General features: G+C 48.3%; 1 protein-coding gene across 1 annotated transcript in view; it reads left to right on the forward strand.

Moving 5' to 3' along the window:
• The window catches only part of CIMIP2C (ciliary microtubule inner protein 2C), a 44,274-nt gene extending 35,304 nt beyond the window's left edge, over positions 1-8,970 (forward strand). The window contains exon 4 of the mRNA XM_065402266.1: positions 8,826-8,970. Within this exon, the coding sequence (XP_065258338.1) occupies positions 8,826-8,970 (145 nt within the window). The remainder of the gene's footprint in view (positions 1-8,825) is intronic.
• Positions 8,971-16,423: the final 7,453 nt, after the last annotated feature.

The following is a 16,423-nucleotide window of genomic DNA, read 5'->3' on the forward strand; positions in this document are numbered from 1 at the left end:
CCAAAAAGAAAAAAAAAAAAAAAGCCACGATCACGATCTGCGGCAGCAATTCGGCGGGAGGTCCTTCGCTCCGAGCGAGAGTGAGGGACCGTCCGCTGAATTGCCGCCAAATAGCTGGACGTGCCGCCCCTCTCCGGAGTGGCCGCCCCAAGCACCTGCTTGCCAAGCTGGTGCCTGGAGCTGGCCCTGCCAATGCCACATTCAGAGGTAAAATCACCCCCCGACTCCTGCTCCCTACCGCAAGGCTGGCGTTCGTTCTTGTGGCCACAGCAGCGGGCGGGGGGCTCACCCACTCTGACCCATAAACACCTTTCAGTGGAGGAGAAAGGCATTGTAGGATTTTTCTCCTATGCACATTGACGTGTAATGCTGGGGTCTCATTAGACTAATGATAAAAGGAGCACACGTTAAAATTAACACACATGCTTGTCGCTAATGGTATTAGCAATTTAGGCCTTTGATAACTATTTTGCCCCTTGAATACCATATGACCCCCCCACTCCCCAGGGATGGATTCTTACAGTGTTTGTGGGGTTTGGTGTAGTGGCCCCTTATGTCAGTGCCTGGAAAGCAAGGAATAAGACTGAAAGACCTTCCTTCACTGTTGTGTCAAAGGGCAAATATATTAGTACAGGGCAGACTCAGGGATCTAAATACATGGTTAGGCTCTGAAGGAAGGGGCTGAGCTCTGCGTGTCCCGTACCAAGCCCATTCTCAATGGTTATCAAACCATGTCCCTTCCTGAGTCCAGTTGAAAGGAACAAGGTCAGGCTATGAGCTAGTGGTTCCTTTTGGTCTTAACCTGGATGGAAGCAAACGTCTGCTGGAAATAGGATGTTTTTGAGACATGGTACAGTCACTTGATAATAGAGTCACGGGGCCGTAACAGTCGTGCTTTGTATTAAGGCTGCCTTTATAAATAGTTTACGAAGGGTTGATAAATGATTAATAGATGTTTTAATACACGGGGCATAGATTATAAAGGCAAAAGAGTTCACTGTGATTATCTGGTCCGACCTCCTGAATAACACAGACCCCAGGACTTCCCAGTATTAATTCTTGCTTGAACCAGGGCAGATCTTTTAGGAAAACATCCAGTTTTGATTTAATAATTGCCAGTGATGGAGAATTCACCACAACCCTTAGAAAATTGTTCCAATCGTTAATCACCCCCACTGTTAAAAAATGCCCCTTATTTCCAGTCTGAATCTGTCTAGCTTCAGCTTCCGGTCATTGGATCTTGATGGACATTTGTCTGTTAGATTCTAGAGCCCTCGATTGTCAAATTTCTGTTCCCAATGTAGGTACTTATAGACTGTGATCAAGCCAGTCCATAGGCCTGTCTTTGTTCATCTAGCCAATTAATTGTTATGGAGCCTGGCAGGTCATAAGAACGGCCATCCAAAGGTCCATCCAGCCCAGTATTCTGTCTCTGATAGTGGCCAATGCCAGGTGCCCCAGAGGGAATGAACAGAACAGGGAATCATCAAGTGATCCATCCCCTGTCACCCATTCCCAGCTTCTGGCAAACAGAGGCTAGGGACACCATCCCTGCCCACCTGGCTAATAGCCATTGATTGACCTATTCTCCATGAAGTTATCTAGTTCTTTTTTGAACCCTGTTATAGTGTTGGCCTTCACAACATCCTCCAGCAAGGAGTTCCACAAGTTGACTGTGCGTTGTGTGAAGAAATACTTCCTTTTGTTTGTTTTAAATCTGCTGCCTATTAATGTCGTTTGGTGACCCCTAGTTCTTGTGTTAGGAGAAGGAGTAAATAACACTTCCCTGTTTACTTTCTCCACACCAGTCATGAGTTTATAGACCTCTATCAGGTCATCAACAGATTGCTTAGCACCATCTATAACATACACTGCTCATGTCTATAATGTCTGTTGATCCTTTATTAACCCTTTAGTAGCCATTTAGAAATAGAATGTTACTATGACATACTCTACCTTGAATGGTCCCTTACAGCACGTGCTTATTACTCATGCAAAACCATCCATTCCACCTTGTATTTAGCTGACACTCGCAGTACCTTTCCCAGACCCGAGGCAGAGCTCTGCGTGGCTCGAAAGGGTGTCTCTCTCACCCTCTGAAGTTGGTCCATTAAAGATATTCCCTCCCCCACCTTGTCGCTACGAAGCAAGACCATTACTACCATGCAGGTTCCTAACATGTTCAATGTGAAAGCTAGTTCAGAGCCATGAGAATCTTTCATTGTATTGACGGCCTCAAGTATCTTTTAGTTCCAAAAATCAGACCCCACCGGACTGTAAAGTCTCCAAAAGTCACATGCAATAACTCTCTGTGCGCCAACATCCCGTCTATACTCTCCAGGGGTGATATTTACTATGCTTGGGCAGGGATTTAGTATTAGAACAAAACCTCTGCAGACTTTCCTCTCTGGAGACCTGAGTTCCCATTCTAAGATCAGGATACAGGTAAAAAGGAGTGTTTTAGTTGGAGCGTAATCCCATCTCAGCCTGGCACACTTCATCGTGAGTCAGTCTCTGCTCAGGAGAGGCCAAGGAACGGAACAGCAGGGGGAGCAGGGTTCAAATCAGGATTCGAGGGGCACCGTCAGGGCTGTGTGTGGGGAGCCCAGGGCTGGGCTAGCCCAGGACAGAATAGGGGGACCTAGGGCCGGACAGCAGGGGGAAGGGCTGCAGGTCTGGCCTGAGAGGCATTGGCAGAGCTGCCTGCAGCCCAGGAGGTTAAAACTGAGGTATAGTCACAGCAGTGTATGAGGAAAGCGTGTCCGGTATCTCCCATGACTGGCTCCGGCAAATACAATAAGGGTGAAATAAAATTCACCCCTATGCAGAGGGCCAGCACAAGTATTTCAGTCCCACTCAAGCCTGTTTTGAGAACTCTGTTGGTGCCCCGTCCTTTCGCCAGCCCTTGGCACTGGGCAAAACTCCACCCGGAGTGCTGCCTTGGTTTCAGTTTCACTCCCTAAAAACCGAGGAATTAACCTAACCCCCCCAGGTGCTTTCCTTCTCTTTCCAAAATGGGTAAAACCCTTGGAGAGTTGGGATCTTTCCTGCTGAGATTCCGCCTGAAGCAAGTTTCATGCCTAAGTGGAAAATGCCCTGAAAAGGGGCGTCTCCGATGGAAGGCAGAGGACAGCACACAGCACCTCAGTAATGGGTCCTCTTGGGTTAGAGCTGAGCATTGACACTCCGGTTGGGTTAGAGCAAGGGCACCAATTAAGGGGGGGGGGGGGCGGCTGCTGCTCCCCCCACCCCGAGTTTCATACAGTAGGGGTGCTCCCAGGCAGAGCTCTTAACTGCTTAGCATTAGGCTGTGACAAAACACCCCCCTGAGCGACAAAAGTTTTAGCGCTGAAAAGCGCCAGTGTAGACAGTGCTTTATCGCCGGGAGCCGCGCTGTCCTCCATAATGTTTAAGAGCCGCTCCGTGGCTTCGTTCTGGCGTGCTGCGTTCTCCTTTCAGTCCCTCTTCTCGCTGTCCCGCCACGCCTTCAATTCCTGTTTTTCGGCCGCGGAGTGCATCATCACATCACGCAGAAAGTCCTCCTTAGTTCTTCATGGCCGCTTTCCAATTCTGCGCAGCCGCTCAGCCGGCGATAACGAAGAGGGAGGCTGGTTTCCCAAGGTCATATCTGTGAAGTTTAAATGCAACGTTTTACAGAAGCAGTATTGTTTGCAATGCACAGAACTCTGATTCAGTGATTTAAAACACAGGCAGTATTCACATGCCTGTCACTAACTGGCTGACCCCAGGCAAGCACACGAGCCACAAGCCCCCCAAAATGGTGAGTAGCTGCAGGGGCAGGGGAAATCAGTGTTCCGAGACCCTACTGTACACTGGGCATGTGGCTCTTGGGGAGAGCCAGCACTGTAGGGGGGGGCTGATAATCATTCCTGTCCCCACATTTTCCACAGGATGTGATCATTATGGAAGATATCTTGGTGCTGAGGGTGAGCAGGGAATCAAGAGAGGGTCTTCTCCCAGACTGCGGTTTCTGCCCTGGCCCTTACGTGGCTCACCCGTGCGCAGCAATGGTCCCCCCTGCCCCCCGCGATGGCACAGTGGCGCGGGAAAGTTACCGTTAATGAGGCAAGAAACAGAGCAGCTCTGCCGAAGAACCTGTGGCAGCGGATTGCCCCGTGTCTCCGTGAGAGTTTCCTGGAGATCTGAGGCAGATTCCCGTGAAGTGAGAGAGTCAATCAACACCCTGTTCCGCCGCTCAGACTCGGCATGTGGTGGTACGCGCATCATACAGACACAAGCCTGCTTTCTGCAACCCTCCTGCCCCCAACAACTCGCTTCAGCGATTCCCAAAATCAAATCCACTTACCGGGGCCTCCTCTCCTGTTTGCACTTCGCCAAGCTCTGACAGCTGTGACTGGCTAGCCTCCTCCGGGGTAGAAAAGAGCTGGCTGCATGCATCTCTGACCTCAGAGTCATCCTCTGCCTCTGGGTTCCCCTCCAACTCCACATCCTCATCCAAGATTTCCTCCTCCTGGCTCGGAACCAGGAAGTATCCACCAAAGTATCTAGAATGGTCTTCGCAGTGGAGGTGGGGTCGCCACCGAGTATCGCGTCCAGCTCTTTGTAGAACCGGCAGCTCATGGGTACAGCACCGGAGCGGCGGTTTGCCGCCCACGCCTTGTGGCAGGCGTTCCGCAGCTCCTTCACTTTGACCCTGCACTGCAGTGTGTCCCGGTCGTGGCCCCTTTCTGTCAGCATCGTGAAATCTGTCTGTAGGTATCATAATTCCTATGGCTGGAGCGCAGCTGGGACTGGACAGCCTCCTCTCCCCAAATGCTGACGAGGTCCAGCAGCTCGGCATTGCTCCAAGCGGGGGATCGCCTGGTGCGTGGAGCAGGCATGGCCACCTGGAAAGATGTGCTGAGACCACTGCACATGTCACTGAGCAAACAGGAAGGGGACTTTCAAATTTCCAAAGGAATTTACGGAGTGGGGCTGATGGTTGGTCACCTGAGGGCAGGACAGTAGAGTTCAAACTGATGACCAGAGAGGCAAGAACAGGCATTGTGGGACACCTCCCAGAGGCCAATCTCAGCGCTGTAATCGACCAGGATGTCTACACTGGCACCGCGGCGCTGTACCCCCAGCGCAGAAAGCTCTACGCCTCTCATTGGGGTGGGTTTTTTACAGCGCTGCAACTGCACAGTTTCTGCGCAGTAAGTGGCTTGGCAGTGTGTACCCCTCGGGAGTTACAACGCAGACAGCTGCTTTACTGGGCAGAAACTTGCCAGTGTAGACAGGGCCTTAGAAGGAATACAGCCAGGCCTTCCGAGCCAACGTTACATTCAGAAAAGGGAGATGTGAGGGGCGTAAGTGAAAAGGAGGGGCCAAAACCCAGGGAAGGGAGAGTAGTGGTACAGAGAAGTTCCCACTCCACCTCGGGTACTTATGTGCAGGGCCGGCTCCAGCTTTTTTGCCGCCCCAAGCAGCGAAGAAGAAGAAAAGAAAAGAAAGGAAAACCCGATTTAGGTGCCGCCGAAGAGGAAGATAGGGAGTGAAGGACCCGCCGCTGAATTGCCGCCACAGACCCGGACGTGCCGCCCCAACAACGGACCGAGTGCCGCCCCTTTCTGTTGGCCGCCCCAGGCACCTGCTTCCTTCGCTGGTGCCTGGAGCCAGCCCTGTTTATGTGGCCCCACCACTGTAGTATCTGAGCACCTCACATCACAGCCCCTCGGTGAGGTACAGCAGTGCTGTTATCCCCACTGTACAGATGGGGCACTGAGGCACAGAGAGACGAACTGCCAGATTTTCAAAGGTATTTAGGCACCTTGTGGGATTTTCAAAAGCACCTAGAAAGTCAGGTGCTTTGTAAACCCCACTAACTGCCTAGCTGCATCTTTGGGTGCCTAAAAACCTTTGAAACTCTGTCCCTAAGGCACTGACCTGAGGTCCTACAGGAAGTCCATGGGGGGGAGTAGAACCCAGGTCTCGCTCCCTCTCCACCGGACCAGCCTTTCTCTCTGCTGCATGCTGTCAAAAAGAGACCTGTGATGGATGGGAGCAGAACCAATGCAGCCAGTTCTCTGAGACTCCAACCCATGGTCCCAGCTGATTGGGAGCAACGTCATGGTAACAGTATCAAAGGCAGCACAGAGGTCAGGAAGGATGAAGAAGGAAAGAGAATGAGAGTCGGATGAGAGGAGAGCACTTAACCGCCAGTGGGGGGGCAGGTTCTGCCCCAGGCTGGGCTGTACAGCAATTTTAGCTGAAAACCATTTTGTTTGGTCATTTTTTGTTCTGAGTTTGAGAAAAGGAAGGAAGGAGAAAGTGTCAGATGAGTATCAGATGTGATCATACATCAAATTCGTAGGGTGTCAGCTGTATTCAGACCAGTTCCAGAACAAAGCACAGAAATTGCATCCACAGAGTCCATAAAGTCGACCATTATTGTCATGATTTTCATTATTCACTGGGCACAATCTGTGCGCTCAACACTGTTCAGAATAGGCCAGAAAATCCAGTCCCTGAGCCAAGGCATGTCAGCTGTGTCGCTCTGGGTAAGACGGCTCAGATATTTAAGTATGAAGTGTATAGTTATTGATCCCACATGTTATCACATGATCACTGTGATGTTTATATCTATGAGTGGCGGCGCTGATGGCAATAGAAGTTTTACTTGATTAAGGGCTAGAAGATTTGACCCTCCAACTTTCTTTCAAGAGGAAGAGCTGCCCAGAGCACCTGTGCCTGTTTATTTTCCTTTCCTGCCTGCCGTGGCCCTGAGATACCTCAGAAGTCTCCGTTTTCCCCCCAACTTTAAAATGTGGAAGTTTCTTGGTGTTTGACTTAAAATATTCTCCTGTGAAAACTGCACCTCAATCATTGTAGTGTTGTGTTTAAGAGCCTTCTGGAAAGTAGTTAGCCTTTAAACAGAAGTGAAAGCAGTGTTGCCAACTCTCATGAATGTGTCATGAGTCTCATGATAATTATTGTTTTCCTTAAAGCCCCAGCTCCTGGAATCAAGTGATATGTGATGATTTCAGCCTTCATTCGTAAAGAAAAATGAAGTTTCTAGCCATTGCGGCTGTGGGAACAGCTTCAAAATGTGACTCCAGGGCACCTTAAAGGCTCAAAAAGCAGAATGTAAATAAAAAGGCCAATAAATCCATTATTTTTACATAATCTCAATATTTTAAAGCCAATCTCATGATTTTTGGTGAGCCTGATTTTTGAACATTTGGGGTCGGCAATACTATGAAAGTGACTTGAAAGTGTCAGTTTCACTCCTGTTTAAAGTCAGTTTCTAGTCTATTATTGGTAGTGGGGTAACACCCCTAGAGCCCCAGGCAGGTGCAGTATAAACTCCCGGGGCCTGGCCCTAATAGGATGTTTCCAAAAGTTAAATGCTCTATTCCAAGCTTGATGAACTGCAAAAAAGTGATAGAAAGTGATCTAGGTTTTTCTACAATTGTTATATTCAAGAGTTAGTAACAAAGTAAGAATATACATTAATTTTTTAAACCTAACCAGTATCCCTTAAGTGAATTGGCACAAGTATTAGAGCTGGGTGGGTCTAATACAGCTCTACCCCGATATAACGCGAATTCGGATCTAACGCGGTAAAGCAGCGCTCCGGGGGGCGGGGCTGCGTGCGCCGGCGGATCAAAGCAAGTTCGATATAACGCGGTTACACCTATAACGCGGTAAGTTTTTTTGGCTCCCGAGGACAGCGTTATATCGGGGTAGAGGTGTATTTATTTAATTTTCTTTCTTTATATAGGAATTAGAAATTATTATCCAACAGGAGCACTGTATCTAAGTTATTATCTGCAAAAAACCAAGAGTTTTCAGGTGCCCAAGTAGCCTTTGGAATCATGGTTAAAGTTGCCCCCCAAAATCTGAAATGGCGCCCTGGGTTAGAGCTGAGCAGAGGATAAATTGATGGTCAGGTGCACTGCAGATTCACATCCTGTCTGGCAGCACTGTAACTTGCCATGTAGACAAGCCTAAAGGAATCAAGATGAAGACTAAGCTGGGCTGATTTTCAGCCCCTTGAACATGGATGTGACCCTTGAAGAGCGTGAACTGGCCCATGTCTTCACACCAGCCGCACTGCAAAGCCAGACCCGCGTTAGTGTGTCCTCACTGGTGTTATGTCCGGCCCCCCCATCCCATGAGCGTTGCAGGCTCTCCTGCGGGGCTCTATGATTCTTTCCTAGGGAATTGTGGGAGAGCTTGTCTATCCCTCTGGGCACCCAGGCTGCATGGGGGAAGGCACTGGAGGACTGGCAGCATTCGAGAGGGTGGGTTGCCAGCTTCAGTGAAAGCAGCCCCTGGGGCTCTAACACCCCCCCCCCCCCCAGCTAGCCCAGGTTGAAAGCACCGGAAGGAGAGGGCTGTGTGTGTAGATGGCTAGGGCCAACCCCTGAGCGAGCGCTGCATGCCGTCTCTGAGTAGAATGAAATGGGAGGATACTCAGGGCTGTATGGGTGTGTTTGTACAAGCAGAGCCTAAGATACACACATAATTTACCACCTGCTGTTGCAAACACACACACATCCTGGTCCTCCACCAAGTGTGATCCAAGAGCGCTTGAGAAGATCCATGGGACTCCAGCTGCGATAACCAACTGAATTTCCCTTTCCAACCCGTCTAAACATTTTTGCAGTGAGGGCCAGACTGTGCAACCCGTATTTGCACCAGTGAGCACGTACGCACCCCAGTGAACTCACTTGTGCACGGCTCCATGTGTCCCCTGCCCACCCTTCCTCTCCCATTGGACACATCTGGGGCAGGGCTGAGCTTTCAGGGGCTGATCCCAAGCCGTGTAACCCACGTTCTGCTCTTCTGTTTCTCCCCAGCCCGCCTCTGAGCGCGAAGACCCAATGGCATTTATTCCGCGTGTCTCCAGAGAATTTGCGGACGTACCAAACCTTCCCCTCAGGGAAGAGGGTGACCGCCCAGGAGAGAGAAGTCAGAGACAGCTATTTTGAGTACAGAGCATGAGGAGAGAGGTTCCCCTTCCACCCCCGGTTCCTAGATGAGGAAGGAGCGGTGAGAAATAAAACACTGGGAGTTAGCGACCCCCTGGATTCTCTCTCCAGGCTGCGGCTGTTTCTAAACAGGACAACTCTTCCGTTACCCACCTGCAGTGCAAGGAGCGGCTAGGCATGTGGCTGCAGTAAGTCACAGACCATGCGCCTGCCACTGTAGATGTACATTTTACACAGAGATAAAGGACAGGTGGGGTGTGCACTGAACGCAACAGATTCAGCAGCTGTCGGTGAGAATGTAGAGGCTCAGCTCTGGCCGGCACAGCCTTTTATTGTCCTCCAGAGAGATCGGGGTCAAAGCGGAAGCTCCGCCCACAACTCAAACTGTACCAACAATCGCGGCTCAGCTCTTTCATAATGCCAAGAGGCACCGCTCACAGCAGGCGGGCAGGCCTCCATAATAGATTTTCCTCTCCCCTTCCTCACATAGTTTGTTGGCAGAGAAATAGTTAATAATGTTGACAATTAAATGGTCACCATTAGGCTTCAGAGTTAACACCCACCGGCGTCAATAGAACCATTGATGCTTCTCTCAAAGTTGTTGTTTCAGGCTCTCTGAGGACTCAGGGTCACAACTGGATGCTTTTCTACTCCAGTGTAAGAGCCAGAAACTTGTTTTTAAACGAGAGCTTAGATTCTGGGAGCAAAGACGGCAGGCAGCAGGGAAATGGACTCCTTTGCCAACCCCCTGGGAGAACTATTTATACAGAGAATATAAGAGCTGCTTTCTGTTCGGTGTTCTTCCATCTTTTGTAAAAAAGTAGTCCCTCATAAACCTAAGAACCAGAGTGTAGCCTGTCGCTGCGCTGATCCTGAGCCTCAGACCAGACCAGGAACCATAGAATCATAGACTATCAGGGTTGGAAGGGACCTCAGGAGGTATCTAGTCCAACCCCCTGCTCAAAGCAGGACCAACCCCCAACTAAATCAAGCCTGACCTTAAAAACCTCTAAGGAGGAGATTTCACCACCTCCCTAGGGAACGCATTCCAGTGCTTCACCACCCTCCTAGTGAAAAAGTTTTTCCTAATATCCAACCTAGACCTCCCCCACTGCAACTTGAGACCATTGCTCCTTGTTCTGTCATTTGCTACCACTGAGAACAGTCTAGATCCATCCTCTTTGGAACCCCCTTTCAGGTAGTTGAAAGCAGCTATCAAATCCCCCCTCATTCTTCTCTTCTGCAGACTAAACAATCCCAGTTCCCTCAGCCTCTCCTCATAAGTCAACCAGCGTAATCTGACGAGCCCCATGCTGATCGCCCGTCAGCTCAATGTCAGGTTCACAGGGTGAAATTCACCAGCCCCAGGAACTCCCACCTGAGCACATAGGGCTTGTCTGGGCCGTCTGCACGGGGCCAATTTCACCCTGGGTGAACAGTGAGAGTAAAGCAGCAGAAGTGCTGAAAGGAGCTGCCCCAGAGACAGGGGGCTGTGAGTCAGGGGGTCCCATTAATATAAGCCTTTTCGCTCCTCTTTGGCACTATAGCTAGTGATTCATGCTGCTGGCTTTCCCAGGCAGTTCATAGATTCAGAGTTCCTAGGGCCAGGAGATCATCTAGTCTGGCTTCCTGCGTGGCACAAGCCAGAGAATTTCACCCAGTTCCCCCCATCCTGAGCCCAGCCACTTGTGTGTGGCTAAGGAATGCCTTCCGCCAGGCCACCAGTGAGGATCTGAAGACATGGAGAGATGGACAAACTGCCGCTTCCCTTGGGAGTTTGTTCGAATGGTTAATCGCCCTCCCTGTGGTCTTATTGCTAATTTGAATGTGTCTGTGTAATGTGGGCCTCTTCCTGCCAGAGTGCCCCCTGCCAGCAGTGTGCTGTTTTGCAGGGGATTTTGCCCCTGTCAACCTCTGGTGGCCACTTTCTTGGCCTGGCTCTGGGCCTTCCTCTTAAGTTCAGCCCCTTCCACAGTAATGAAAGGTCCAACTGAAAGTCTGAATAATACTGCGTCTGGTTCTCTTGGGCTTGCTGACATTCCCTGCTTCTGTTCCTGGGCCCTGCCGAGCTTCTCCACTGCTCCTTCCTCCTCGCAGGCTTTCTCCCCACTGCCTCTCCTGCCCCAGGACTCTGGCAGCTTCCCACAGTGATCTCCCTGCTCCTTGAAAGCCCTAGCTCAGTGCTCGGGAGCCTTCCTTGAGCCAGCTTTGCTCCCCCAGGCCCTTCTCAGAAAGGGAACTCCCTAGAACATAAGAATGGCCAGACTGGGGCAGACCAATGGTCCATCTAGCCCCATATCCTGTCTTCTGACAGTGGCCAATGCCAGGTGCCCCAGAGGGAATGAACAGAACAGGGCAATTATCGAGTGATCCATCCCGTTGTCCAGTCCCACCATCGGTCCCCTTGTCAGAGGTGTAGGGACACGCAGAGCATAGGACTGCATCCCTGAGCATCTTGGCAAATACCCATTGCTGGACCGATCCTCCCTGAACTTATTTAGTTCTTTTTTGAAGCCAGTTATACTTTTGGCCTTCATAACATCCCCTTACAATGAGTTCCACAGGTTAACTGTGCGTTGTGTGAAGAAATACTTCCTTTTGTTTGTCGTAAACCAGCTGGCTATTAATTTCATTGGGTAAACCCTGGTTCTTGTGTTATGTGAAGGGGTAAATAACACTTCCTTATTCACTTCCTCCACATCTCTCATGATTTTATAGACCTCTATCATATCCCACCTTAGTCATCTCTTTTCTCAGCTGAAAAGACCGAGTCTTATTAATCTCTCTTCAGATGGAAGCTGTTCCATACCACACCTTTTCTGTACTTTTCCCCAATTCTAATACATCTTTTTTGAGATGGTGCGACCAGAACTGCCCACAGTATTCTAGATGTGGGCATACCATGGATTTATGTAGTGGCTTATGCTATTTACTGTCCTATTATCTATCACTTTCCTAACGGTTCCTAACATTCTGTTCGCTTTTTCGACTGACGCTGCATATTGAGAGGATGTTTGCAGAGAACTATCCACAATGACTCCAAGATCTCTTTCTCGAGTGGGAACAGCTAATTTAGACCTCATCAGTTTATACGTATAGCTGGGATGATGTTTTCCAATGTGCATCACTTTGCATTTATCAGTCTTGAATGTCATCTGCTGTTTTGTTGCCTAGCCTCCCAGATTTGTGAGTTTGGAGTGTGACAATGCGGTTCTGGCGGAACCCAACTGAGAGTGCCAACTCAGGACAAATTGCTCAAACAGGGCAGTTACAGCCCAAGGCTGGGGTTTTTTCCACCTCTAAGGCAAACCAAACCAGCCAGACTAGGAGGACTTCGGTCTCACCCCACTGGCTAACCGCAAGTCTCACAAGCAATCTCCTTAGACACTCCAGTTTCCCAGTATTACCACCAATGCCACTCGTTATGGGGACAAATGGATATGAAAACCAATACCCCAGTAAAAGAAAAAGGTTCTCCTGATCCCAAAGGACCAAGCCCCAGACCCAGGTCAATATACAAATCAGATCTTACCCACAAATCACACTGTTGCCAATCCTTTAGAATTTAAAATCTAAAGGTTTATTCATAAAAGGAAAAAGATAGAGGTGAGAGTTAGAATTGGTTAAATGGAATCAATTACATACAGTCATGGCAAAGTTCTTGGTTCAGGCTTGCAGCAGCGATAGAATAAACTGCAGGTTCAAATCAAGTCTCTGGAATACATCCCCCGCTGGGATGGGTCCTCAGTCCTTTGTTCAAAGCTTCAGCTTGTAGCAAAGTTCCTCCAGAGGTAAGAAGCAGGATTGAAGACCAGATGGAGATGAGGCATCAGCCTTATATAGTCTTTTCCAAGTGTAAGAACACCTCTTTGTTCTTACTGTGGAAAATTACAGCAAAATGGAGTCTGGAGTCACATGGGCAAGTTCCTGCATACTTTGCTGAATCTCAAGGCATATGTGCCTTCTCTCAATGGGTCCATTGTATAGCTGATGGTCCTTAATGGGCCATCAAGCAGGCTAGGCAGAGCTAACACCAGTTTGTCTGGGATGTCACCCAGCAGCATAGCATAAGTTTGAAATACAGACAGTATAGAGCCAATATTCATAACTTCAACTACAAAATTGATACACACATATAGACAGCCTAATCATAACCAGTAAACCATAACCTTGTCTTAGACACCCCATTTGACCCCCTTTATACAAGATTTGCGTGCCACTACAGGACCTTGGTTGCAACAATGATCTATATGGTCCCAGATTATATCAATAACGTCACACCCCCCAACGCAAAATTGATGCAGGAAGGGATGACACAAACATCACTGACTGCATCCCAAGAGCTCCCCATCCTTGGGGTTGTCTCACTATGGCTAGTATTGGGGTTAGAAGCCATATCAGAGTATAACAGAAATGGTTTATCAAAATTGTGTTCAACAACATGATTGAACCTCTTTACAAACTCAAGGTAAAACTTGGTTAGAACAGTAGTGGATTGGATCTGCTCTTGCAGCATGGTTCCTGTATGTCTCATGTGATCTTGCCAAGAGCTAAAGAAAACAGCTACTTTATCCATACAAGCTCTGGCAAATGTTTGGAACCCAATTAACATCAAATCAATGTAGATATTAATGATGTTCATAGTACAGGAATCTTGGCATTTAGCCGTGAAAGCAATATGGTAGTGTGCCTTAGTTTCCCTTCTCATACAGCACATTAGGTCTGGAATGTCTTTTCTCCTGTGAAAAGTTCCAATACTGTTTACAGGCATCAACTGTGAAACATCAGTATAACAAAAATAACAGGAGTACTTGTGGCACCTTAGAGAATTTGTTAGTCTCTAAGGTGCCACAAGTACTCCTGTTATTTTTGCGGATACAGACTAACACGGCTGCTACTCTGAAACCTGTCATCAGTATAACAAGGCCTTTTAACTTAAAGTGTGTTCTCATGTATTCCTTTTAACATGTTCAAGGGATTTTCCAACAGATTAGGAACATTGTACATTCTTACAGTTCTTGGTAATAGCAACACATTAGTTACAAAATCACCATTAGCATTAACAACAAATCCATTGCAAGTGTCCATCTACAATCATGGTTGTCATGCCACACCTTTGGCTCAATACCATTGGAGTTTGGGCATTTTAGGGTTAACCTGTTGCTTCCCTTTGCAAAATTCAGTTCTCTTTCCTCCTTGTCCTGCAGGATCAAACCCTGATTTCTCTTGCTTAACAGAATTCACTGGCTGATGGGGTGGGCTCTCTGTGCTAACAGCTATTAGCAAGTCCTTCCCCTCCCAGCCAGGCAAGTAATTTGCATTACCACAGACAGGAGCCAGTCCACCAGTTTTCATATCCTTAACTGCTATCATTTCCAAGGCTGGACTCTGTCTTAAAGAGATACCACACAAATCCAAAGAGTCTGAGGGTGAGAGTTTGCTTGCTCTCCCCTGCATCCTCAAGCATTCGGCCATAAAACTGTTCTGCTTTGAAACACCAGTAACCAAATCTGTCCTCAGACCCTGAAGCACAGACTGCCCACTTAAAGAATTAGAATGGAGACATTCCTGTTCCAACACCATTGTCTTCCCAACAAGCTGGCCACACACAGCCACTTGGTTATAGGGCTGCTCAACTTTCTTAACAGTTCCTACTCCATCTGAGACCTTCTCACAGCTACCCACACTGGATCTTTCAAAAGGAAAGTCAGTGGATCCATTCACAACAGAAAATTTCTGGCTGTTAGGAACTGTTCCTTGATTAAATCACTCTCACACCCTTCAGTTGCAGGGAACTGCTTGCACAGATTACCATGAGGATTCCTTTCCCCAGGAGCTTTTCTAAGCAGCAAATCACCCCTCACAGAAATTTTGCCCTTACCCTCTTCACCTAGGGCTTGCTCTAAAGGAACACTTCCCTGAGCAACAACAGACTTTTTCTGGGTCTTACTTACATCCAGAATCACCTTTGGCCCATCAGGCAGATTTCTACACAATCCCCTTTCAGGCAAACCCATAGACTTCCTAGATAAAAGGTTAGAAACATTTCCCTTCCCTTTGCCACACACAAGTTCAGGAATCCTTTCCTTCTTGCTACAAGTTTCCACACCATCAGTAGATAACACAACCAAATCACCTTCATGCTCTCCTTGTGCCCTGGCTAGGGTATTACCCTGATTAGACAGAGTTGCTACACCCTTTACCAACCACACACTAGCAATAGGCAAAATATAAGCACCAGAATTGTCTGGTCTCTGGGATTTTGCTAAGACACTAACTGGATGCAACTTAGTTACAGTGCCATTCTCCCCAGCACAGACTTAGGACCATTCCCTTCCTGGGCTTTAGTTGAATTCAGAACCAACTCTGAGACAACTGCACTATTCTCAACCATCACAGGCTGAAAGGCACCCTCTGTCTGCTCCACAGACAAAGAAGAGCTGGAGACACCTTTTCTACCAGACACACAGCTCGGGATTTCATTTCCCTTGTCCCAGCACACAGGGCTGTTCACAGACAACTGCTTGGAGACTGAGGTAGCTTCCTCCATAGGCAAGTCAATACCCCTGACAGATACAGGCACATTTCCTTCACTATCAGTATTCTCCACACAGGAAACAGGTAAGGTATAGGGACATTCATCTTCCACTATCCCTGCCTTCCCAAACTGCTGACTAGATAAAGCCATTAGCTCACAAGGCTGCCTTGGCTCCTCCAAACTTTTCCTGCCTTCCTCTCCTTTGTCCCAGCACACAGGGCTGATTACAGACAAAGACTGGGAGAGTGGGGCAGCTTCCTTACCAGGCACCTTGCCACTCCCAACAGATAAACTGCTCTTCTTACTACACTGAGCCACTGCCAGCAAATCACAGTTACCCTTTTCAGGTTCACTTTTACAAGCTGTACTAGCCAACAATGCATCACCCATCAAAAATCCACCCTTTCCTTCCTCAGTTAGGGCTTCCATCTGACCATCCACTTTAATCTGCTCCAGAGAAACATTTTCCTGCCCAATAAGATTTTGCTGCTCTTGATTTAACTCCAGTTTCACTTCCGAGACACTAGACCGACATTCAGAAACTTCATTCACAGACAAATAGCTCTTCTCAGACAAACCTTTGGAGCAACCCTCCCCAGGCAAATCATTGCCCACAATAGACAGAGGTTTAAGATCATTCCTGTCCTGTGACTGACTACCTGGACTGAACAAAGCTTTAACATTTTCCCCAATCAAAAGATCCTTAGGCAATAGCTTCCTTACACCAGCTATAACTTCATGCTGAGCCCCATTCCATTCAAGGTGGATTCTGGCTAAGGGCACACGTACAGTAAACTCATAGAGGACTACAACATTCACACTCTGATTTGGTAAATAATCTTCCTCGCTGACAAGATCTGCTTTAACAAGAGTGATGTTAGAAGCCATAATTTGCCCCAAACAGCTTTTACCATTGACTTTTACATTC

The sequence above is a fragment of the Emys orbicularis genome, chromosome 3, assembly GCF_028017835.1.
Source record: "Emys orbicularis isolate rEmyOrb1 chromosome 3, rEmyOrb1.hap1, whole genome shotgun sequence".
Taxonomy (NCBI): domain Eukaryota; kingdom Metazoa; phylum Chordata; order Testudines; family Emydidae; genus Emys; species Emys orbicularis.